This window comes from Sinocyclocheilus anshuiensis, unplaced genomic scaffold (genome assembly GCF_001515605.1).
Source record: "Sinocyclocheilus anshuiensis isolate Anshui unplaced genomic scaffold, SAMN03320099.WGS_v1.1 scaffold623, whole genome shotgun sequence".
In the NCBI taxonomy this organism is placed as follows: Eukaryota; Metazoa; Chordata; class Actinopteri; order Cypriniformes; family Cyprinidae; genus Sinocyclocheilus; species Sinocyclocheilus anshuiensis.
In genome coordinates this window covers 1,286,922-1,311,767 of record NW_015548226.1, presented here as the reverse complement: position 1 = coordinate 1,311,767, position 24,846 = coordinate 1,286,922, and the positions used below count along the sequence as shown (strand labels likewise).

Genomic DNA, 24,846 nt, shown 5'->3' with positions numbered 1-24,846 from the left:
ATATATATTTATATATTTTTATTTTTTTTATTTTTTTTTTTTAATGTAAAAAAAAAAACTTGAATTCCATTTTTATCATTTGTTCCCATATTTATTTTTGCAATGTGTTTTTGTAAAGTAATAATTTTGTTATATATATTGTTTTGATCTTTCCATTATTTGCAATGGTTTACTATTTACTATTTTTCATAATGTGATTTTCATTGAATTAAAATTAAAACCAATTATATTAAAACCAGTTAAGGTCAGTCAGACCCGCATGACAGTTTATGAAACACAAAACAATTAAAAACAAAAAACATTCAAAAATGTGATATCCCTGTTTTTTAATTTATAGACAATAACAACTGAGATTATGATATTTTGACCACTAAACTAGGAAACGTTATACAAGAGAGACAAAAGGCAACACTAGGAGTTGCCTTTCATCTGGAAAAAGTGGACAAAATCGATAATTTGTCACTGCATTAAAAATAAAATATCAAAGCCAAACACTGTGTCTCGTTAACCGAGTCAGAGTACTATAGACCATTACTTTCTCAAGACATCTTTCCAAAGGGTGGAATAAAGGGCTCCAGACAGACTGCCTCAGTCAGAAAGCCTCTTGTAAACAGTCTTTCCACAAATACAGAACCTCACTGTTTCACCATTGAAGCATCCGGCGGGACGTGGCCTCCCAGATGACGTCCACCTCCTCAGCGACAAACCACTCGTCACCCCAGACACGCCATGGGAACACTTTCAAAAACCACTCCTGACAACAAAGATGACAAAGCTGCTCCTTTAGGCGACAGAAATGTCGCCCAACAGCTAAATAAAGGACATAATAGAATACTTGAAGCCAATGGATATCAGAGTGCAAGATCCGAGTCGGGCCTCAGTCTTCTCACTCTCTTCTGTCTACTATGTTCTTTCTCTCCTTTATTCTTCTGTCCAAAAGCATCTCTACACAACTGCCACTCCACACAGGTGTTTTAATAAGCTTAACATAAAAGGACAGATAATTAACAACAGATAGCGCTGTGTATTGGGCTCAACTTTAGTTGACTTTACTTACAAATTGTAGTCTGTCACTGATTACAAATTACACAACGGAAATTATAGTTTGTAACGTAATCTATTGGATTACACATACAGTATTAGGTTATGTATTTTGACTACTTTTTGATTACTTTTGACCTAAAATATATGCGATTCTTTGTTATCAACATCATGAAGTGTATTAAACGTTACATTATGCCAGGGTTTCAAAAACTGGGGTTCATGAATGAATTACAGGAGTTTTATGAGTTGATGAAAAGCTTGAAGACTTTCCAAATTTATAAAAGCAGTGGAATTTTAGAAAGAGAGAAAAAAAGAAGAATTAGGGCAAATCAAATGGAATAAATGAATAATCATGTAATCTATAATAAGTTACTGTATTCTGATTATGAGCATTGTAATATAATTTAAATTACAAGTACTTAATTTTTGGAATCTAATTAAGTAATCCAAATGACACAATCATTTTTATTTACAACTTTCAAATACGCAGTGTACAGTGCATTTTTTTCGGTGTATTTTTGTGCTTGTGTATCAAGCACATTAGGTGGAATTTTATCAGTGACAGTAAGAAATGTAAAAAAATTAAAAAAATTTGTACAGAAATGAATGGGAGAAATCACAACATTCAATACAGTGACTGCAGAAATAAAAGTCCTGCCTTTCAGTTAAAAGTGACAATCATCTTAGCTAAATTTATGATACCAAACACATGATGATGATAATCATGGATCTAAATTAGAGCTGTCAAACGATTAATCGCGATTAATCGCATTCAAAATAAAAGTTTTTGTTTACATAATATATGTGTGTGTACTGTGTATATTTATTATGTATATATAAATACAAACACACGCATGTATATATTTAAGAAAAATATGTTATGTTTATATATTAAATATGTAATTATAATAAATATGAATTATTTAATTCATATTTGAAATTATATAAATTATATAAATATGAATATATACATGATAATATATGGAAATATTTTCAAAATATACGCTGTATATGTGTGTATTTATACATACATAATAAATATACACAGTACATACACATATATTATGTAAACAAAAACGTTTATTTTGGATGCGATTAATCGCGATTAATCCTTTATCATGTTTTAATGAAACGCACCTCATCCTCTTTCTCTCGCCTCCTGGCCTCCTCCCCACACCTCTGGAGCTCCTCCTGGATCATCTGTGCATATCTGCAGTCCTCTTCCTCCCTGCAAACAAGACAAAGTTTAACGTACGGCGCCAATAGCCTCGTGGTTAGTGCATAGCGCAACTGCGCTCACGGCGACCCGAGTTCGATTCCCATCTCGATCCCACTCCCCTCTCTCCTCCCAGTGCTTTCCTGTCGCCGCTCTACTGTCCTATTTTAATAAAAAAGCATAAAAGCCCATAAAATAACTTTATAACTTTTGACTATTAAGTTTAACTTAATATATGATATTTATAATATAAACTTTTGTTGTCAGTTGCATTTTAAAAAAAAAAAGAGAAAAAAACCCCCCTTTGTTTAGCCTTAATAAATGCAGCCTTGGTGAGCATAAAAATTGGAAAAAAAAAAAAAAAACATACAAGTGCTGCAAATCAGCGGGAAAAAACCCCAACTCTAGTGAATCATGCCAGGCTAATTTTACTCTCAATCTCGAAATATTTTTCCCTGTGGTTTTTCAACTTATACCTCACAATATACAAACTAATCAATCAAGTTACGCAACACAAACGAGTCAACGCATCTGTTTCCACAAAGTAATCTGAGTATCCTAAATGTCTGTGGTTTTGCCATGTTGCTGACTGAGTGATTCGGGACACGCGTCGAGGCCTGATTATGCTTACAGCTGCTGCAGGTCCTGGCGGAGTATTGATCGCTGTTCCTCTTCCTCCTGCAGCCTCCGGGCCAAACGAACATCGTTCTGCACCGCCTGGTTCTTCTGGATGTTGGTGCTGTAGAACTGCTCAGCTGACATGATAAAGATCAATCAGGTCTATTTTACTTCTGTAAGAAGGAAGGATGAGCAAGATTACAGGAAAAAGATGTTTATACTCACTTTCCTGCTCTTGAAGACTGTGAGCCAAAGCACCGTCCTCTAACACAGAGAAACATTGGCACACTGTGGGAAAACCACAAAAATACAGACAAGATTATTAAAATAACAGGTGATTAAAGGGTACATTATAGTGAGTTTACCACATTTATAGGGTGCTGTTAGTTTAAAGCAGAGTTGGTAACACAAGGCAGAGTGCTCAAAACTTCCTTTAAACATGGTAAAATACTTGTGCATTAACAAGCACAACTTTTGATTTTAATAATAAAGTGAAAAAAGTGACGTGACATGTGGCCAAGTATGGTTACCTATACTAGGAAATAGTGCTCTGCATTTATCCCATCCTAAGTGCACACACACAGCAGTGAACACACACCCTGAGCAGTGGGGCCCGGGGAGCAGTTGGGGGTTCGGTTCGCCTTGCTCAAGGGCACCTCAGTCTTGGTATTGAAGGTGGAAGAGAGCGCTGTACATTCACTCCCCCCACCTACAATTCCTGCCGGACCTGAGACTCGAACCCGCAACCTTTGGGTTACGAGTCCGACTCTCTAAACATTAGGCCATGACTTCCCTAGTTAGTTAGTTAGTAAAGTCATTAGTTCCCATGACTTACTAACACATTAGTAAATGTTGAAATTAACATTGACTAAACGTTCATTCTAAGTTCATGTTAACTAAAGTAGTTAACTAATGTTAACTAATGAACCTTATTGTAAAGTGTTACCGAAATATTAAATATTCAAAAATGAATAAAAATGACAAAAGCACATAAAATGACTAAAACAAACTAAAATTAAAATTCACTGAAAATATAAGCTAATTCAAAATATTAACACTAAAATAGTATATAAATAATAGATCATGGCAGCAGTAATGAATAAAATGGTGATCAAATGATGGAGAAGAGCATTATATCTAAAATGATTTAAAATTAACATTTTAAAAAGGTGATTTGGGTGTCTGGCTTGCAGAACTGGCCTGCAAAATGGGCAGATTGTGTTCACAAAATTTTGCAAATTATCTTCAGCACTATTTTTGGGGGATGTATTTGTGCAATTCTTCTCCTATTTCTTGCAAGACAGCTTGTGCAAATAAACAGCGCTATCTGCATGTGCAATTCATTCTCTAGGGCAGGTTTATGTTTGGGCCCATCTCTGTCTTTGCTCCGCCAATAATGCCACACTGGGGCCCTAACGGGAAAACTACTGCCAAGCCAACTGGGTCAACAACCTTAACACAATGGCTCAGAGGAAAAGCACATTAAGCCACATATCAGTGTGATCAGCCAAAACTGCAGCTCACTCAAATGCCATTTCTGACAGGACTCTACTGAATATCGACCTGAAGAAAGACCTTCAAGCAAACACACGGTCACACAAAAGACTGCTGAAGGTCAAACAGACCCTACACATTAAACGCTGTGTAGGGTTTTGATCGCAAAACAATCAAATGGAAAGTTCCCTTAATGTTTTCTCTAACGTTCATGTAGCCAAGAATAAACATTTTTTAAAACTGGATGTTTCGAATGTTCAGAGAACTTCACATCTTAATGGGAACATTAACAAAACGTTCTTAGAACATATTTTTGTTAGCTGGGCATATAACACAACAACCCTCCTTCTCCCCCTCTGTTCCGTGCTCTCTTTAAGTAAGTGTGGAAAATTGAGTGAGCTAATAAAAGCTCATGAACTATCGCACAAGCATGTTAAACATCAGAGTCATAAAAGCTGACACTCCATTATAAAAGACAGGTCGTCTAATTACAGATCTGTCAGTGCTGTAGGACATTTTAAAGACATATTAAATGCTCACAAAGAAGCATATAACGATATAACAGTTTATACAACCAACTCAGACTACCACTATTTAAAAAATACTATTCTCTCGTTATTCTGCAGTGGATTTTACCGTTTTGAAAGCTGCGTCTGCGTCCGTATCTCAAACTCCTTCTACTGTCATGAAGCACATACACACACGCGTGTGAGCTCATCCTATGTGCTCTACTGTTAGTAAACAGCCAACTGGTGCTCAAGTAGATGGCTTTTAAAAAAGGTTAGCCCTGCTGGTTCTGCTGCCACCTCCACCCTGATCCGGGATGGAAAAGCTGACACGGGCGCTCTCTAGACAGAAGTCTGTTTCATAAAGTTTGGCATACTCACAGTTAAACTAAATGCCATGAAAAGGGGTTTCTGTGCATAACAAGAGTCAGTGCTGCGCAACTAAAAATAAGAACTGGTCTTGAACCAAGAAAAGCAACGGGCAATTCCTGAAACCTAAGGAAACAGCTTTGATGCATTTAAATGTAGACATGTGAACATGAATGATCGACTCGAATACACTGGTTTGTATCATACTACATTTCCCACAGCTTTGAGATTGAGGGAAAAAGTAGCAATAGTTAAAACACCTTAATGATAGATTTATTTCACAAAAGCGTGCAGCTTTTCACTTCACAAGACATTCATTGATGGACTGGAGTCATATAAATTACTTGTGGATTATTGTGATGTTTTTATCAGCTGTTTGGACTCTCATTCTGACGGCCCCCATTCACTGCAGAGGAGTCATGTAATGTTACATTGCTCCAAATCTGTTCCCTTGAAGAAACAAACTCATCTTGAGATGGCCTGAGGGTGAGTAAATTTTCAGCAAATTTGAATTTTTGGCTAAACTATTCCTTTAAAGTTAAGTGTGCACTCTTTTGTGGGAATAAGACAGTGGTCTTTCGCAGTCGTTTGACCCCCCCCTCAGCTGAGCAGAGGCCCCCGGGCCAAACAGATGGTGCTATTCAGAGTCAGAGAAACAAAGAAAAGAGAGAAAGGACAGTAATCAAGACCCCTGCATGAAACTATCATGCTTTTATCCCTCATCTTTTCCTGTACACTGACTGCTCTTCTCTCCCGAACTCTGGCTTTCTATTGCAGTTCTTTATATATTTGGCACGAGGAGCAGAAGCAAAAGCTATAAATATCCGACAGTGCAGTTTGGGGAAGGGGGGGGGTGTCACGCATGAACTCAAAGAAACAGGTCAGAAGCTTGGCTCCAAAAGCTTGGGTAGGTGTTTATATAGTGTCCAGTTTCACGCACAGACAGTCTGTCTGCTTTCTAGGTACAACTACAGCCGTGCATCAGTTTATATGAAACAGCAACGCAACGGAACTGTCTTTGTGTGTTCTTCATCTAAACTCTCCTGCACTTGAACTCTTCACACCCCTTTCCTGCCTCCAGCTTTAGGCCAAAACAGGAGAAGATTGGAATCTCCACCCGAATCCTGTTTAAGAAACAGGAACGCCGGGAAGCTCGTGAGCTCATCCAGGGCAGATAAGAGCACGAGTGTGCGGACGGTCTCCGGCTCTTATCAGCCCCACACAACGCTCGCTCGCTCTCCTGCTCGATCTGTTCTGAGCTCACATCACATTCCTGAACTCTGATCTCATCTCCTACAACACACAGCAGCAGCCCTGCCAAACAACATCGAAGACAACACAACTCACCCGGAAAACCTGCACAGGAATATTAACCAGCTGCTGATCGAGCACCTGGTTTTTAAACCAAGTTTTAACCCAAAAGTTTTTCTTTGAATGCTTTTTCTTTCAGAAAACAGACAGATTATGGATAATTACACGTAGGTTTGCTGCAAATAAATACATTTTGCAAGTGCAGTTGTTTCCTGCATGCAGTAATAGAGATGAAATACACTTATTTATAGTTATGTACATTTTCTTTTTCTTTCTTTCTTTTTGTAAGTTACTTTCTCTTTTTTAGAAAGAAATTTGTTTAATTTGTTTAGTGTATTTAGATGTTGCACTTACAAAAAGTGACTTACAGCCAGTGTTATTTTTTAGTAGCCATTTATATACATATATATATATATATATATATATATATATATATATATATACTATTCAGTGTTATTTTAGCATTATTGATAATCAGTTAACATTTTAAAATATGAATATATCAGTTTTCATTTTAATTTCAGCAAAGTTACTGTAATTATATTTTTGACATTTTTATTTTGTTCAACAGTTTATCATTTAGTTTTTTTTTTTTTATATATATATCTATAGTTTCAGTTTAGTTTCAGTTTTTAATTTATTTACTTTTAGTTATTTTAGTACTTCATTTTAAATTAAACCAAAATGAGAAATTTTGCCTTGGCAACTTGCTGAAACAAAATAACGTTTTTATTAATTGAAATAAAATCAACATTAATTGAAATAAAATGTTCAATTTTCAATTAATGAAAATATTTTTTAATGTTTTTTGTTTGTCAATGATAATAATGCTCTTATGGTATTTATTAATTTTTTTTATATGTAAATTTGTATTTTACATTTTCAGATTTGATTTCAATTTTAGGTTGTTTCAGTGATTTTATGCGCATTTTATAAGCGTTTGATTTAAGGTTATAGGTTTTTAAAAATATTTCTATTATGCTTAAATTTTTCTACTTCAGTTTGATTTTCAGTCATTTTAATATTTATACTTTTATTATACTTTCACTTATTTTAGTATAACCTATATTTATTTTATTTCAGTTAGTTGCCAAAGCAAAATTTAAATTTCTTTTAAGTTTAAAGTTTTCATCTAATATTTATATTTTATTTTAGCTTTACTTCAATAAATGAAAACTATTTTTTAGTTATCAAATGCAATACTGCTTACACCACACTTACAATTACGAGAACAATTCCACGGAAGCAATATTAGGTTTTATGGATCAAGCACACCATAATGGCTTATATACAGTGTACAGTAGCATCACCCCTTTTGGGTTTTAAGCTTATAACCTTAAACCAGATCAACAACAACACTGCAACATGTTGCAAACCTAAGGAGATATTAAAAGAATTAAAGATGCGAAACAGAATAACCCAGACACACCGTCATAAACACCGGGCAGGTGAGATTTGTCGATGTCGGTTTCTGCCATGACTGAAGAAACCTGCAGCATCAAACACCAGAGAAACACAACAAACATGTGAAGTGAGAGACAATGAGAACAGTTTAACAGGTTACTAGTATCACTAACGCAATTTCTTACTGCTGCTAAACACTAGAAGCAATCAGTGTGACTTTTATAATGTGCCAGCCGTAATCTAATCTCCATAAATCCTGGAACAATAACACACATTGTGTCGAGGACGAAGACGTTGGAAAAGTTCGTTTCCTGTTTGTGAGCCATTAATCATATTTTGGTAAGCTTTAAAGATATTATTTTTGCATATCAATAACAAGAAAGGTCAAATATAATCCAATCAGCAGAATTATCATCAAATATAATGGTCATATAGAGGTATACATTTACCTCTCAATGACAGCATGGCTTTAGTAAAGTTTGGCGGTCAGGCTAGATTGACCTTGCAAGAATTATTGTTATGCAAATCGCTGCCAACACTAAAATTAAGACAATATAATATAAAAACAACATGCAAAACTACTGTAATGTCTAATACAGTGTAAAATACTTTATAGAATAAGTGCATGTCTAATTCAGGGAAGCTGATTTCATATTTTATCCAAATAAGTAGGTTAACAGCTTAAAACAACATGCTTTAAAAGTCCCAGTTTAATATTTCACTAGAAGCAATCAGTGTGACTTTTATAATGTGCCAGCCGTAATCTAATCTCCATAAATCCTGGAACAATAACACACATTGTGTCGAGGACGAAGACGTTGGAAAAGTTCGTTTCCTGTTTGTGAGCCATTAATCATATTTTGGTAAGCTTTAAAGATATTATTTTTGCATATCAATAACAAGAAAGGTCAAATATAATCCAATCAGCAGAATTATCATCAAATATAATGGTCATATAGAGGTATACATTTACCTCTCAATGACAGCATGGCTTTAGTAAAGTTTGGCGGTCAGGCTAGATTGACCTTGCAAGAATTATTGTTATGCAAATCGCTGCCAACACTAAAATTAAGACAATATAATATAAAAACAACATGCAAAACTACTGTAATGTCTAATACAGTGTAAAATACTTTATAGAATACAGTAATATGTGTTATGTTTAAGTGCATGTCTAATTCAGGGAAGCTGATTTCATATTTTATCCAAATAAGTAGGTTAACAGCTTAAAACAAAATGCTTTAAAAGTCCCAGTTTAATATTTTCCTATATAATTCCCATTACAGTAATACATGGAAAACTAGGTCATGCTTTCAGTTTTAGTGTTGCTGTTTCTACATTCACGAAGAATACTAATGAACCACATACAGTAAACTTTATATATAAACAATTACATGTCAATGTTCTACTTAAAAAAAAAAGTTGTTTTAGATGCACGAAAATAGACTTTATAATGAATATGGGTGTTATAAGAGCAACATAAACACTGTAATATAAATTTGCAGGTCAAATATAATCCAATCAGCAGAATTATCATCAAATATAATGGTCATATAGAGGTATACATTTACCTCTCAATGACAGCATGGCTTTAGTAAAGTTTGGCGGTCAGGCTAGATTGACCTTGCAAGAATTATTGTTATGCAAATCGCTGCCAACACTAAAATTAAGACAATATAATATAAAAACAACATGCAAAACTACTGTAATGTCTAATACAGTGTAAAATACTTTATAGAATACAGTAATATGTGTTATGTTTAAGTGCATGTCTAATTCAGGGAAGCTGATTTCATATTTTATCCAAATAAGTAGGTTAACAGCTTAAAACAAAATGCTTTAAAAGTCCCAGTTTAATATTTTCCTATATAATTCCCATTACAGTAATACATGGAAAACTAGGTCATGCTTTCAGTTTTAGTGTTGCTGTTTCTACATTCACGAAGAATACTAATGAACCACATACAGTAAACTTTATATATAAACAATTACGTCAATGTTCTACTTTAAAAAAAAAGTTGTTTTAGATGCACGAAAATAGACTTTATAATGAATATGGGTGTTATAAGAGCACCATAAACACTGTAATATAAATTTGCTTTAGAAAACAACGAAACCATGATAAAAACACACTTACCCTCTTCTGTCACTGCAGACACGCGCAGATCCGTGAAAGTCGCGTCTCATCCACAAACACACACACACACACACGAATCAGGCGTGACACACAATTAAACACAAACACTCGTGTGACTGCAGTCTATCACATCTTCTCTCCAGCATGATCTCGGTGTCCTCCGTTCTTCATGTTTGGGAGATTTTTCCTCACACACACTGACAGTTTGAGTTTGGCTGCTACTTTTGTTCTCAGTCAAAACAAAGAGAATCATGTGGAGTTTTACACGGGCCTTTCGCGCCACCTACTGCTCATTTTGAAGAATTGTTTCAAGACTTTGGCCTATAAACAGTTTTATAATGTCACATTTACATTTAGTCATTTAGCAGACGCTTTTATCCAAATGAGGACAATAGAAGCAATCAAAACCAACAAAAGGGCAATAATATTTACATAGTGCTGTGACAAGTCTCGGTTAGTCTAACGCACGAGTAAGGGTTTTTATATAATAAATAAAAAGAAAGCAAGTAGATAGAATAGAAAAAGAATAAAGAAGGCGAGTGTTAGAGGGAGTTTTTTTATAAATACATAAAAAGAAAAGTCGAAAGAATAGAAAAATAATATATAACTATTTTTTAATAAAAAAGAAAACAAGGGGTTAGAATAGAAGTACAGTAGAGTGCAAGTGTTAGAGAGTCAAGTTGTTTTTTTTAATAAATAAAAAGAAAACAAGTAGATAAAATAGAATTAGAATAGAGAGTGCTAAAGAGGGTCAAATAAAGATGGAAGAGATGTGTTTTTAGTTGATTCTTGAAGATGGCTAAGGACTCAGCTGCTTGGATTGAGTTGGGCAGGTGATTCCATCAGGAGGGAACATGGTAAAAGTCTGTGAAAGTGATTTTGTGCCTCTTTGGGATGGCACTATAATGTGTAGTTCACTTGCAGAACACAAGCTTCTGAAGGGCACATACTGTAAGTCTGAAGTAGTAAATTTAGGTAAAGGTGTGCAGAGCCAGTGGTGGTTTTGTAGGCAAACATCAATGCCTTAAATTTTATGCAAGCAGCTATTGGTAGCCAGTGTAAATTGATAAAGAGAGGTGTGACATGCCCTCTTTTCGGCTCATTAAAGATTAATCTTGCAGCCGCATTCTGGATTAGTTGTAGAGGTTTGATAGAAGTGGCTGGAAGACCTGCCAAGAGAGCATTGCAATAGTCCAGCCTGGACAGAACTAGAGCTTGAATGAGGAGTTGTGAAGCATGTTCCGAAAGAAAGGGCCTGATCTTCTTGATGTTGAAATCTGCAAATCTGCATGACCGGGCAGTTTTAGCAATGTGGTCTGAGTAATTCAGCTGATCATCAATCACAACTCCAAGGTTCCTGGCTGTCCTTGAAGGAGTTATGGATGATGTGCCTAACTGGATGGTGAAATGTGATGAAGTGATAGGTTTGCTGAAACCACAAGCAGTTCTGTCTTGGCAAGTTTGAGTTGAAGGTGATGGTCCTTCTTCCAGCAAGAAATGTCTGTTAGACAAGCTGACATTGCGAGCAGCTATCATCAGATCATCAGAATGGAATGAGAAGTAGAGTTGAGTGAATCACAGAATCACAGAACCTAGTTATGCCATGTAATCAGAGAAGAGAAGTGGTCCAAGAACTGAGCCCTGAGGCACCCCAGCATGCTAGATGTTGTAACTTGGACACCTCACCACTCCAAGATACCTTGAAGGACCTATCTGAGAGGTAAGACTAGAACCACTGAAGCACAGTTCCTGAGATGCCCTTTGCCAATAGGGTTGACTGGAGGATCTGGTGGTGAACAGTGTCAAAAGCAGCGGACAGATCCAGCAAGATGCGCATTGAAGATTTGGAAGCCGCTCTTGCCAGTCTTAGAGCTTCAACAACGAGAGCAAGGCAGTCTTGGTTGAATGTCCACTTCTGAAGCCAGACTGATAGATATGCGGAGGAAGCAGTGTGTCACTCACAATAAATGTGATTGACATGCAGCTCTGTGGCCAACTGCCAACTTTTTTTCTTTACACCATTAAGAAAATTGGTCACACTTTCTGTTTGCCATTTCCAGTCTCTTAAAATAGCTGCAGGGGTCGTAAGGAGGATAGGCCTATGCTTGAGTAACCGCAGCGGGCATCATGGGAAATAAATCTCAGCAGCCTCTTAAATAAATGAATTTAGCGGGCAATTTGCCTGGCCGACTGCATCCCGCGAGCTCTAACGCAAAGTGCCGTTTTTCCACCTGCGTTCGGGCGGATTTATGAACTCGGCTGGATTACATCCCGAACGAGTAAAACAGCGCGACTCATCCCTGACGCACAGACTGTCTGTGTTTCACTTTATTGATCCATTAATTTATCCTCTGTGAATTTTCAAGCACAGAATATGTGAAGGGTTGGGAGGAGGTCAGCGATGGAGACGGGGAGACGACATGGCCAGCAATGGAGGGTATAAGAAGTCCAAGACAGAAACCGGACGGACACGTTGAGACGAAACCCTCCAGGCTAAAGTCGCGGAACAAAGAGAGTTTGCGTGTGTCTGTACGTGTCGGCATGATGTGTAAACTCTTTCTGTTTTTCGCTTTGCTTCTCACCGTCCTTGAACCTCTGCTGGGGCATCCGCTGATCCATTCGGCAGAGATGACCTACGCCAGGCCTGGTAAGTGCTCTCATTCTCTCTCTCTCTCTCTCTCTCTCTCTCTCTCTCTCACACACTGATTCAACAAGAAGTATATTTTGAATATTTTAAATAAATGGCTTAAGATTGAATCAGCCTGCTTGCATTAAGATATAAAAAGGTTTCTTGAAGCATCTTGCCACAGTTCTTCTGGATTTAATCTGTCTCAGTTTGTTCTGTTTCTTCAAGTCATTCCAGACAGACTGGATGATGATGAGATCAGAACTCTGTGTGGAGCACTGGCTGTTGTCCTTATGCAAACAAAAATCTCACTGGATTATTATAATTAATGACAAAATGCATGTTTGGAAATGTAAACTGATACTGACACACTACAGCAAAAGATAGACTTTTAGATAAAGATCTGATAAAGAGTCAAAAGAACTGACTTAAAAACATTTTTTATCTGGTAAAATACTAGTGTTCTAATAATTGTTGCCGCCACTGTATGTATATATATTTATATATATATACAGTAGTCAACATTTGAAGTGGATCAGAAAAGTTAATGAAACTTGTCCTAAGACAAGAACGGGTATTGTTTTGGTTTAGGACAACTTTGATGAAAGGTTTTGATCCACTTCAAATGTTGACTACTGTATATATTTAAGACAAAAAAGTATATTTTAAATGTATTAAATAAATGGTTTAATAAGATTGAATCAGTCTGTTTGCATTAAGATATACCTCTGAATACACCATCCTTATAAATCTAAAGTATCACATCAGGTACAAAATACTTCTTAAGGGAACAACTCATAAATGTTCTTCAGTGGTATTGTATGTCATGTTCACCTGTAGTTCTTGTAGAAGAGGAGCAGGTGGTCAGTCCAGAAGACCTGAGTTACTCAGAGCAAGCGTATCTGTCCCAGGGCGGCGTGGGATTCGGTTACCCGTCCCTCATCACTGGGGACATCAGCAGTGATGGTGAGCTGGTCCAATCTTATTTAGATACTATTATCTTTTTTTTTTTTTATATTTTGAATTAGTTCAAGTCCAGGGAGTGAATTTCGAGGGGGGACGGTGTTTCACTTCCAACTGGTTAGGTTCTATTGGAAATTAAAGTGATTTCTATACTTTATCCAAACAAAAGTCTACGAAAGCGACCCCAGTTCTGTATATAAAACGTAGCGTAATGTAGACTAAAAACGTAGCGGAATATGGTTAGCTGCGCAATGTCGTCTTTTGCCATAATACCTGCAGACTGCAGCCAATAGAAATGCTTCTCTATCGGTGCGCGTCCTGCTCCTCACAGAACAGATCGTGAAAGCAGACTGCTGTTTGTCATTCATTATAACAAAGTGGCACAAAAGGTGACATTTAATAAAGTTAGAAAAATGGCATTACAAAGATAAAAAAATAGAGTCAAATATCACCTTATTATAAGATTAATAAGGTGAAGATTCATTTCTGTCATTGATCAGGTGTTCCTAATTATTTTTTTTATTTTTTTTAAGTATGAGCACAAGTGCTCCTGAAAAGAAATGTAAGCGTAAGCAAGAACTTAAGAATGTCATGTTACCTTTTAAAAACTAATTGCAAACGTTCTGGCAAAGTGTAAACTATTAAATATAATCTACAAATCATGCAATACTGTACCACTAAATAAGAAGTGTTTTGAGGGCTTTGCTAAAAAGGCCAATTAGAAACAATAATCATTCTCATTTGTTATTAAATAATTCTTTCATTTCACTAATCAAATCAGTTGTTTTCTTTTTATAAAAACAGGGGGTCATTAATGATGCTTACATTATAACGTGCAAATTCACACACAACGTATCTTTAATTTGGCCAGAATTGCAGGTGCAGAATTGCAGTATGAAGTAAGTTTAATGTTACTATATATTATATAAGGGTTTTTATAATGAAATACATCTGAAAGGTCCCCCCCTTTAATCTAGAGTTCCCCCAGTGAATTTTGGCCATTTCCACCACTGGTTATAATAACAGATGGGACTGACATCAGCACAGCTGGATGTAACTCACTCTCACCTGGTCTTGTTCTTCGTCTCCCTCTCAGGTCTCAGAACAGCTGGATTTGTCCCGAGTAAAGCTGCAAAAGAAGTGAGTGATTTAATGAAACCCATGACATCATGCAACATTATATCAACAGACAGAGATGAAGGTTTATTGAAACATATTGACTCGTGTTTGTCGTTCAGGTGTTGCTGGAAAAGCCGTTGTTGAGCCCTTTCCTGGGCAGCAGGAAGCAGTACCGCAAACGAGGCAGCAACCCAGAGTGTTTCTGGAAATACTGTGTCTGAAACATCCCGTGAGAACGCTCGTGCGCTTAAATTTCAACACTCGTGCACAAGCTCTGCGGGCCTGATTTGCAAAAAATATGTTTATGTTTGTAGGAAAAATAGCGGATAATTTATTTGTACATACCGGTACAAGCTTTAAGCGTTGATGTAAATAAAGTAAATATATTTAAAAGAGTTGCAAGTTATTGTGTGCTTATTACTTTGACTATCAAAATACAAAAGAAAATACTGAGAAATATGAGGATCATATTTAAGAAGAACAGTTTAAATCATTGTGGTGTTTTATTCATAGGTATCATGTGGTGTCACAAAATACTTCCCTGAATTTGACCCAAAATTGCTTTTTTTAATACAGTTTGTGGTATTTTGCGCCTTTTTTCGTAAAATACATTGGAGCGATATTTACATTTCTTTCTAAAAACTGTACAAAAATTTCTCTTTGATCACAAAACTTTTTCTGTAGGGTGGGACTGACAGGTCAGTAATTGGGCCTCTATGGCGTTATTTTAATGACAAATGTCGAGAGCGCATTATTGTAGCGCGAAAACACATTAATATAATGTGCGAGCGCGAATCTGTCTGCTCGCGCGCGCTCTCAGATACACGCTGCTCTTGTATGAATTCTCACTGATCTATCACTGAGACTATCATACTGTGAGACTAACACAATACTGAGACTTAACATTTCCTTATGTGTTATATAGAAGTCAGTCATGCAGGTTTGGAACAACATGAATTAAATTCCGTATCAGTTACAAAATATTATTACTTGCCTATGCTTGCTTTACTAGTGCTGCTGCCACCTTCTGAAATGGGTTTGCTAATGCCGATCCATTGAATACAGGAAGAGGAGAAGACTACAATGAAAATATAAGACATGTAATCACCTATCAAAAATCATGACATTTTCCATTAAAGAACATTTAAACGTTACACTGAGGTTAAAGTTTTCCTAAAAATGTCATTACCCTTCCAGAACTAGTGGTATCATCCTCAGTGGACAGTTCAATGGTACTGCATGACTTAACATGCATAGCCAAGATTTGCAGTGGCATGGACAAGCTGCAGTTTTGGCAGGTTGCTTTTGGCATTTTTTGCAATTCCAGCGCATCTGAAGGAAGGGGCATTATATCTAGTTCTTCTTGAAGAGGAACTATAAACAGTAATCTTTCCACCTCCACTTGATGATTTTAAATAGTGGGCATTATAGCCATCAGCTTCTGGTGGGACAATCATCAGTTTTCGCTGTCCCGATCCACCTTTAAAGACAACAAATTTAACTAGATTAATAAAGTTTGTGTACAAACTATGAGGTTAACTTGAGAAAGCCTAGCCTGAAAGTCTGAAGTTTGATAGATAGATAGATAGATAGATAGATAGATAGACAGACAGATAGACAGATAGATAGATAGATAGATAGATCTAAGAAGATTAAATTGCACTTCAGAAGGTTGGCTTTATCAATGTCTGATGACTGATAAGGTTATAACAAAATACTACTGAGGTTCTTATTGTCACACAATAAAAATATACTGTAAATTGTTTTCACATATGCAAGTTTAGACTACACACATCTATATTTAGATATTTATTCTAATGTTAATTACCAAGAGCCTTGTACAGGAGCCACCCTCCAGTCAGTTTCACAAGTTTTGGATAGTGTTCCATCAGTTGCCTTGTTATATGCACAAAAAGATTTCTGGGTAACTAAAACATTCAGTAATACTCTTACATTTATTTCAATAGCGGACATACTGAACATGAATGTTAAAAATGAATAGAATGTTAACAGTACTTTCAGTACTTTCAACTTTAAAACTTTTTAATATACTAAAATTAATCTGCGTACATTAGACCCTGAGAATGTGCTATAATCTAAAATAGAATTTACAATGGAATGCAAACAATACTGTAGTAAAATTGATTGATCAAAATGAAACCTTCATTTTGATCAAGCTCACTTATTATGTACTTTTCTAATTTACCTCAGAGTGGTCAGCATCTTTGGATAGTTTGACTGTACGCCTTCCCATTCCAGCAAGAAAAAGTGTAAAATCGTCTGATGGTTTTGGTGTCTTTTCCACATTTTTATTCACAAGATAGAACTGCATGGAAAGAGTCCTGCTGCTGGTGTTGACCACTTTACAGGGAGATCGAAACCTTTTTCGTCCCTTTTGAGATCCCTTTAAAAAATACCCTGGGAATGATCTGCAAAATTCAAAACATTCTATATACAGTTTACTCGTTGAATAATATCATGCAATTTTAATAGCATAACAAACGAGATTAACGAACGAGATAACAAAAGATTAACAGATATTAATTTATACATGATAAATTGAGTGCTTAAATATCATAGTATTCATACGCTAGCTGAACTAAAGATTATAAGACAAATTACTATCTTTCCTAAACATAAATATCCTGGTCATTTCTCTCTGCACTGGTGTTTGCTGCTGAGCAGTTGAGAGCTGCTGCTGCTGAGCAGTTGTTTGATGCTGCCCTGTCTGTAGCTGGCTGTCTGATCTTATCTGATCACTTATCAACATCATCAGATGACGAGTTGCTTCATCGATGGTGGCGGACTGGAACAGTAATACAGTATACAACATTTTAGAATTTAAACCATAACATTTTATCTGGTGGAACAATCTTTAGATGTTTTGTGTTAGGTTACAGAAATTAACGTTTCCATTAAGGGTTGTGCCTTTGTAAGGCAATGTATCTGTAATTTTTTTTTTTCCAATACAAATAAACCTGTTACTTCAATCACAATACTATATAATGTTACCAATCAACATCAACAAAAGCCATCTTTACACTACAAAAGTTGGAACCTACATCTGACATGGTATTTATGTTTATTTACACAGAATGTTTGCTGCTCATGTACATGTATTTACACAAATTTGGGTATTGTAAATAGCCTAAATAATCAACAACAAGAACTTAGAGGGTGAAGCTGCAATACCATGACAAAATCATTATTGTTGATTAGTAAATTATAAAATAAATAAAGAGAGATAATTTGTGATAGTAAATTCAGAATTCATTTAGTAAACAACCCCAGCGTTCTCCGTGGTGAGTAATCAAAATGCTTCTGATTGGCCAAACTGCATTAATTAAGCTCAACAGAAAGTGTGATTGGTTATAACCTTCAACGCTGCAAACCGCTAGTATAAAGAAATATGACGCAACGTGAGCAAATCTATTGCAAATGACCCTTTTCATTAATTTCAGTCTTTTTTTGGGTACTTTATGATGGATTTGAGAAGTTTTACATATTTACACTCTCAGAAATAAAGGTACAGATACTAATATATATATACCTTTGAAGTACTAATATGGACCCTGTAGTGGTAAAGAAGATACAAAGTTGTACCTTTTAAAGGGTATTGCCCCAGTGACAGCTATTGTACCTTTTTTTCTGAGAGTGTTTAGGTCACAATTCAACAGAAATATCAGAAAATATAATAATAATATAAAAATATATATTTTATATAATATTAATATTATTATTATTAATTCATATATCAAAATAATTTTAAGAACCATTAAGAATGCATTGCTATTTTTGCATTTTCACAATTAATCAGATTAATTTTTTTTCCTAAATTCACAAAATGAAAATAAATGGTTCTAAAACTGTCATAATTTTTTACATGTACATTTTATATATCTTTTTATTTTTTTTTTATTTTATTTTGTGGTGAAATGTGACCCAGGTACAAGTACAGCTATCAACCCAACATACACAAGAGAAAAATGTCTGTATATTCCAATTACACCATTACTTTAGTTTTATACCATAGTAAGACATTGCTTGACATCGTTCAGTCACATGTACAGTGGAAGAAACATTTGAAATTGAGAACAGAAAAATAAACAAACACACTGACGGAAAAACTAATCCGTTTGGATAGGATGAGCTGAATAAGGAATGAAGATCTTTGTGCTCTGGACCAAATATCATTCATTTCCATTCGTAGATGCTTTTAGAGTACTTTTACTCAAGTACTTGATTTGTGTACTTCGTCCACCACTGGATTTTGGCAGTGAGTGCTTATGTTCTTTAGTAACTGCAAAGGATGTTGCAGCATTGTGGGACATTTATACGCATTTATACACAAGTGATCAGGAAACTCATTACAGGTACTTCTGGGAGATCATGAACCCTCCTGAGCCTGCAAGATTCAGTAGAGGACACATTATTAATTAACAAAAAGTTTTCTTAAAAAAAAAACAAAAAAACATTTGGGCAACAGTTTAAAAAATTACGAGCCACACTGGTGACTACCAAATTATAGTCTAATATTCACAGTTGTTTGGGTCCATGGACTGTAACGGAGAACAGCAGAGAGAAATGCATGGTCATGTGACGTCTTCTGCGAGTGTCCAAACTCACGCTGACGTGGTCTGATCGAGTGCAAAGGGCTCTCCTCGTTTCGTGACTTCAGGAGGAAATATGAGACACGCGGATGCGGGGTCCGTCTCTTCCCACGATTCCCAGCTGAGTGCAGAAGAATCACTGAGTCCCAGAAGGCCGGAGGTCCAGCAGGGTCTGCGGTCAGGTGTCGGTGTTGGGTCTGGCGGACAGGAGCTGTCAGGAGTCGGAGGGTTTGGAGAGTCAGTCTGAAGATTTAGTTCCTCGCCCGGTTCCATGGTGGTACAACTCGCACAACACTAAAAAAAGATATTAGATCATGATGAGACACAATGAAGATAGCGGTCGAATGATGCAAAGCAGCAAAATCAGCATATTAGAATGATTTCTGAAGGATCATGTGACACTGAAGACTGGATTAACGATGCTGAAAATTCAAGAATTAATTACATTTTAAATAGTTATTTTACACTGGTGAGAATAAGAGAGATCTTACAAAAACCTTACCAACCCCAAACTTGGTGGAAATGATTAATATAGCAGGAATACTAGACCCTCAGTGGTCTTGACATTTTTGACTGGATCCAACAATTAGTAATAATTCAAATCAAATCATATTATCTTAAAGTCCCCCTGTAGTGAAAATCAAGTTTTTTATGTTGTTTATTTGTCTATGTGGTGTTTTAAATATGCTTTTAGACAAACCATGTGCCGATCTATTAATCAACACCATTGCTGAGTATTTTCTCCCTGTAGTTTCCCAAAGGCTGTCCCAGAAACGCGGTTTGAAACAGCCCTTGGTTTGCTACGTCACAATTCAATAACCAATCACGTCAAGGGATGGATTCCTATCACTAGCATGCAAAATATACCAATACCAGCACAAAACCAAAAATAAATTAGAGCAAAAAACCCATGAAGCTGTGGTTTAATGTGAATTTAGAACCGCTAACTTGCATTATAACCCGCGGCAACAGTGTAAAAGAAGCCTGGAGTCAGACCCACCTCTCCTGCATCGGCGTCTGCACTTCACACGCATTGCTCGCAGGCGCGAATTAAGAATCACAAATGGCTGCATTCGAGTCTTCAAGGCATTTTAGGACACAACATCGTCAAGTAAGTAACTTTAACGAATGTTACAGTATTTGCTGTAGTTGTCCGCTAGTAAAAACATAGTTTTATCAGTCATTATCCATGTATGCCATTGTTCCGCGGTTACTACAGTTCAGTGGATCAGGAGGCGCTGGCTGGTGTGACTGAGTGGAGGCGGGGCTAATTTGCATATTCATTCAAGGGTGTTGTTACATTCAATCTATTTTAAGGCATGACTAATTTATTTTCACAAGAAAAAACATTTAAATATGCCATTTTGATGATCAAAGATAAGTTTTAAGGGATAAAATATTTGACTACAGGGGGACTTGTAACAAATATTTTGATGACGTCTATCAAGTTAATTATAGAAAAATATGGTAACACTTTATTTTAAGGTGTCCATGTTGCACATGTTACATCTACTTGCTATTATAACAACAATAAATTATGCATAATTACATGAAAGTAGCCCTAAACCAAACCCCAATCCTAACCCTAATCATACAGTTAGTACATGTAGTTAATTTATATTACTCAGTACTTAAATGTATAATTGCACTGTAACAAGGACACCTTAAAATAAAGTGTAACCAAAAATATTTGTAACTATGAATTTATTTTAATATATTTTTATACATTTTCATATTTTGCACATTCAGTTATTTAACATGTAATTTGGACATATTAAAAATGTTGTTAACAGAGTTGCAAACCAGATATTAAATAAATGTAAAATAAAACACACAAGGTCCTGATGAGCAGGAGTATTATAGTTAACTAAAACTAAAACCATAAAAATATTGTTACTTGAAATAAAATAAAATCTAAAAATCTAAATTTTATATTCAGCTAGTTTTCAAAACAACATTTAGCCTAACTCGATGTACTAAAATAACTAAAACTAAAATAAAAATGAATAAAAACCATATAGACATTTAAAACTAATAAATCAACAACAAATAAAAAAAGACAAAAACACACACAAAAACTAAATATTAAAATGGTATCGTAAAATGCAAAAATTACTAATACTATATATATATTTTAGTCTTTGGATTATATATACAGTATGTATATATATATATATATATATATATATAGTTATTATATATAATAGTATCCAGAGACTACAATAACTGCTGATAAGGAACAACTTAATTTTCTGAAAGTCAAGCATCTCCTTTCACTCACTGTAGAGAATTTTTGTTTTATTAAATTCAGATCCAAGCCATATGTGGAAAAATGTGCATTATTATAATTGCTCCTCTGGCCAAGGAGCCAGTTATCAGTAGGCCATCTCAAATATTGGCCCATAATGTTACATATGTTTGATATTGACGTAAATGATAAGTTGCAGACCTGTGTGTTGATCTCCTGTGGGACCGTGTGCTGATGGATCCAGGGATGAACCTCGGCCAGCTCCTTCTTCTGGTCCTGGGTGAACCAGGGCTGCATGGGCTGCATCAGAAGCAGCTTCTCCCGGTCTTCCTGAAGAACCTGCGCCTGATCCCTGCATGGATATCCACACACACAAAATAAAACTCACTTACACCGCCTCAATCGTTTGCTAGATGACACTCAACAGCACACCGCTTTGATTTCAAAATCGTTATTAGGGCTGCAAAGCGATTAATCGCATTCAAAATACAAGTTTATGTTTACATACTATGTGTGTGCACTGTGTATATGTATTACGGAGTGTCTTTTTACACTAAGTGCAAATAGCCCGCCTTGTTGGCAGAGGCTATTTACACTAACTCCACCCACCAACGTGTGATTGGGGTAGTCAAGACTACAAAAGACGTTCATTAAACATCAGTTTCAATGGCGTAGATGATAAGGCGTGTGCTTTTTGACGCGGTCGACCCGAGTTCGAATCCGCTTTTTGCTGAACTTTTTTCTCCCTTTTCAAATCTCATATCACATCGGAAAGGCATTTATTTTCAATAAAAATGAAGGAAATTAACAATTTGTTGGAAATAAAGTATCGGGTAGGGTTAGGGTAGGTGTAGAGAGGGCTTTATTGTCCCAATAAGTTGGCATCCATTTAATAATTTGAATTAAAATGATAATTTTCACTCAATATGTTATTATTGCGTACTGTTTTTTAATGTACTACAATACTGAGGTGCAGATAATTGCCACTCTTTGCAATAAGTAGTATAAATAGCAGAAAATCTTGCTATTTTAACAGTATAAATAGAATCTATAGAGCTATCTGCACTTAGTGTAAATAGAATCCATAGCATCTATATCACTAATAAAACATGCTATTTTCAATTAGTGCAAATATCCGCTGCCTATTTATTATGTATATATAAATACACACAATATATATTTTTAGTATATTAGTGCTGTCAAACGATTAATCACAATTAATCGCATCCAAAATAAAAGTTTTTGTTTACATAGTATATGTATGTGTACTGTGTATATTTATTATGTATATATAAATACACACACATACAGCATATATTTTGAAAATATTTACATGTATATACATTTATATATTTATATTCTTATATTTTATATTATATATAAATATATTTAATATATAAACAACATATTTTTCTTAAATATATACATGTATGTGTGTGTATTTATATATACATAATAAATATACAGAGTACACACACATATGGTATGTAAACAAACGGTTATTTTGAATGTGATTAATCGCGATTAATCGTTTTGCAGCCCTAATCGTAATACTCTAAAAAACATAGAGGCCTGGCAGATTCGCCCTCTCCTCCATCCATAATTAGGTGCTTGTGTCACTTCATCAAGCTCTTTAACACAGGTCTCATTGTGTACCGTCACCTAGAGTCACCTACCTCAGGGCTGACAGTGCAATGAGACATTTAGCTTGATCAGAACTACCTCAGCGAGAGAGCCTGGCAGCGCTATCTCTTTCTCCTGTGGAAAGAGATGCTCAGAATGTCACGTTTCTCTCAGGTTTCTCAGAGGAATGAGCGGGAACCCGGGATTCAGAGAAAGAGAGAGGAAGAAATGTTCCTGGTCTGGTACCTGGGGCCGATCTGATAGGTCATCATGACGGGTTCGGGCATCTGCTTGATCATGCTCCATAACGAATTGTCCACTTGCTTTGTGAAGGTCATACGCTCACGTTCCTGGGGCTCTGCGGACTTGCGCGCTTTCCGCGATGTGTCCGATGAATCGTTGCTGGCGAAGTACTTGCAGCTGTTGCTGCTGCCTGTAAACGTGAAACGTTGGGGGTCGGTTTAATGAAATCATGGAGAACTTTCATGCTTCACATAAAAAAGGAAGTCATATAGGAACAAAATGAGGGTGAGGAATTTCATTTTTGAATTGAATTTCCATTAAAATAATCTTCTGGAAGATGTTTATGTAGTAGAAAGTAGGTAACTAATCAAAAGTCTCTAAACACCATCAAAAATGCTGTTTTGTGGTGGAAATGCAATTTAATAAATGTGACCCTGGAGCACAAAACCAGTCATAAGTAGCACAGGTATATTTGTAGCAATAGCCAACAATACAGTGTATGGGTCAAAATTATCGATTTTTATTTTATGCCAAAAATCATTAGGATATTAAGTAAAGATCATGTTCCATGAAGATATTTTGTAAATGTCCTACCGTAAATATATCAAAATTAGATTTTTGATTAGTAATATGCATTGCTAAGGACTTAATTTGGACAACTTTAAAGGCGATTTTCTCAATATTTTGATTGTTTTGCACCCTCAGATTCCAGATTTTCAAATAGTTGTATCTCGGCCAAATATTGTCCTATCCTAACAAACCATACATCAATGGAAAGCTTATTTATTCAGCTTTGAGATGATGTATAAATCTCAATTTCAAAAAATTTACCCTTATGACTGGTTTTGTGGTCCATGGTCACAAATAATAAATGCCATTTTAAATTAATAGTTTTTATTTTATATTTAATGTTTGCAGTTTTGTATGTTTATGGTTGATGCTAAAGTAATATAATACAAATAAATTAAATAAAATCAGCCATACATATAAACAATTGCAGAAACATAACATAAAACAAACATTTATTTAAAAGTATTTACTATAATATTTAATAATTCATAAATTAAATGTACATTTTAACATACACTGAACAAAATTATAAACGCAACACTTTTGTTTTTGCCCCCATTTTTCATGAGACGGTTTCTGACAGTTTGTGCAGAAATTCTTTGGTTATGCAAATCGATTGTTGCAGCAGCTGTCCGGGTGGCTGGTCTCAGACGATCTTGGAGGTGAAGATGCTGGATGTGGAGGTCCTGGGCTGGTGTGGTTACACGTGGTCTGTGGTTGTGAGGCCGGTTGGATGTCATTTTGC

General features: G+C 35.7%; 3 protein-coding genes across 5 annotated transcripts in view; 1 reads left to right on the top strand and 2 right to left on the bottom strand.

The window, feature by feature from the left end:
- Positions 1–10,352, bottom strand: part of ccdc50b (coiled-coil domain containing 50b) — a 19,484-nt gene extending 9,132 nt beyond the window's left edge. For all 3 annotated transcript variants that reach the window (XM_016441407.1, XM_016441409.1, XM_016441408.1), the window contains exons 1-5: positions 10,100–10,352; positions 7,988–8,048; positions 3,104–3,166; positions 2,892–3,015; positions 2,182–2,272 (exon numbers count right to left, since the gene is read on the bottom strand). In XM_016441407.1, the coding sequence (XP_016296893.1) occupies positions 2,182–2,272; positions 2,892–3,015; positions 3,104–3,166; positions 7,988–8,036 (327 nt within the window). In that variant the 5' untranslated portion in view covers positions 8,037–8,048; positions 10,100–10,352. The remainder of the gene's footprint in view (positions 1–2,181; positions 2,273–2,891; positions 3,016–3,103; positions 3,167–7,987; positions 8,049–10,099) is intronic.
- Positions 10,353–12,640: 2,288 nt separating this feature from the next.
- On the top strand, positions 12,641–15,028 carry uts2b (urotensin 2, beta). The gene is made up of 4 exons (XM_016441412.1): positions 12,641–12,746; positions 13,566–13,691; positions 14,785–14,828; positions 14,927–15,028. Exons 1-4 carry the CDS (start codon positions 12,641–12,643, stop codon positions 15,026–15,028), a joined length of 378 nt encoding a protein of 125 aa, XP_016296898.1.
- A 4,051-nt stretch (positions 15,029–19,079) lies between these two features.
- Positions 19,080–24,846, bottom strand: part of per3 (period circadian clock 3) — a 31,876-nt gene continuing 26,109 nt past the window's right edge. The window contains exons 16-18 of the mRNA XM_016441401.1: positions 23,535–23,721; positions 21,867–22,017; positions 19,080–19,711 (exon numbers count right to left, since the gene is read on the bottom strand). Of these exons, the coding sequence (XP_016296887.1) occupies positions 19,430–19,711; positions 21,867–22,017; positions 23,535–23,721 (620 nt within the window). The 3' untranslated portion in view covers positions 19,080–19,429. The remainder of the gene's footprint in view (positions 19,712–21,866; positions 22,018–23,534; positions 23,722–24,846) is intronic.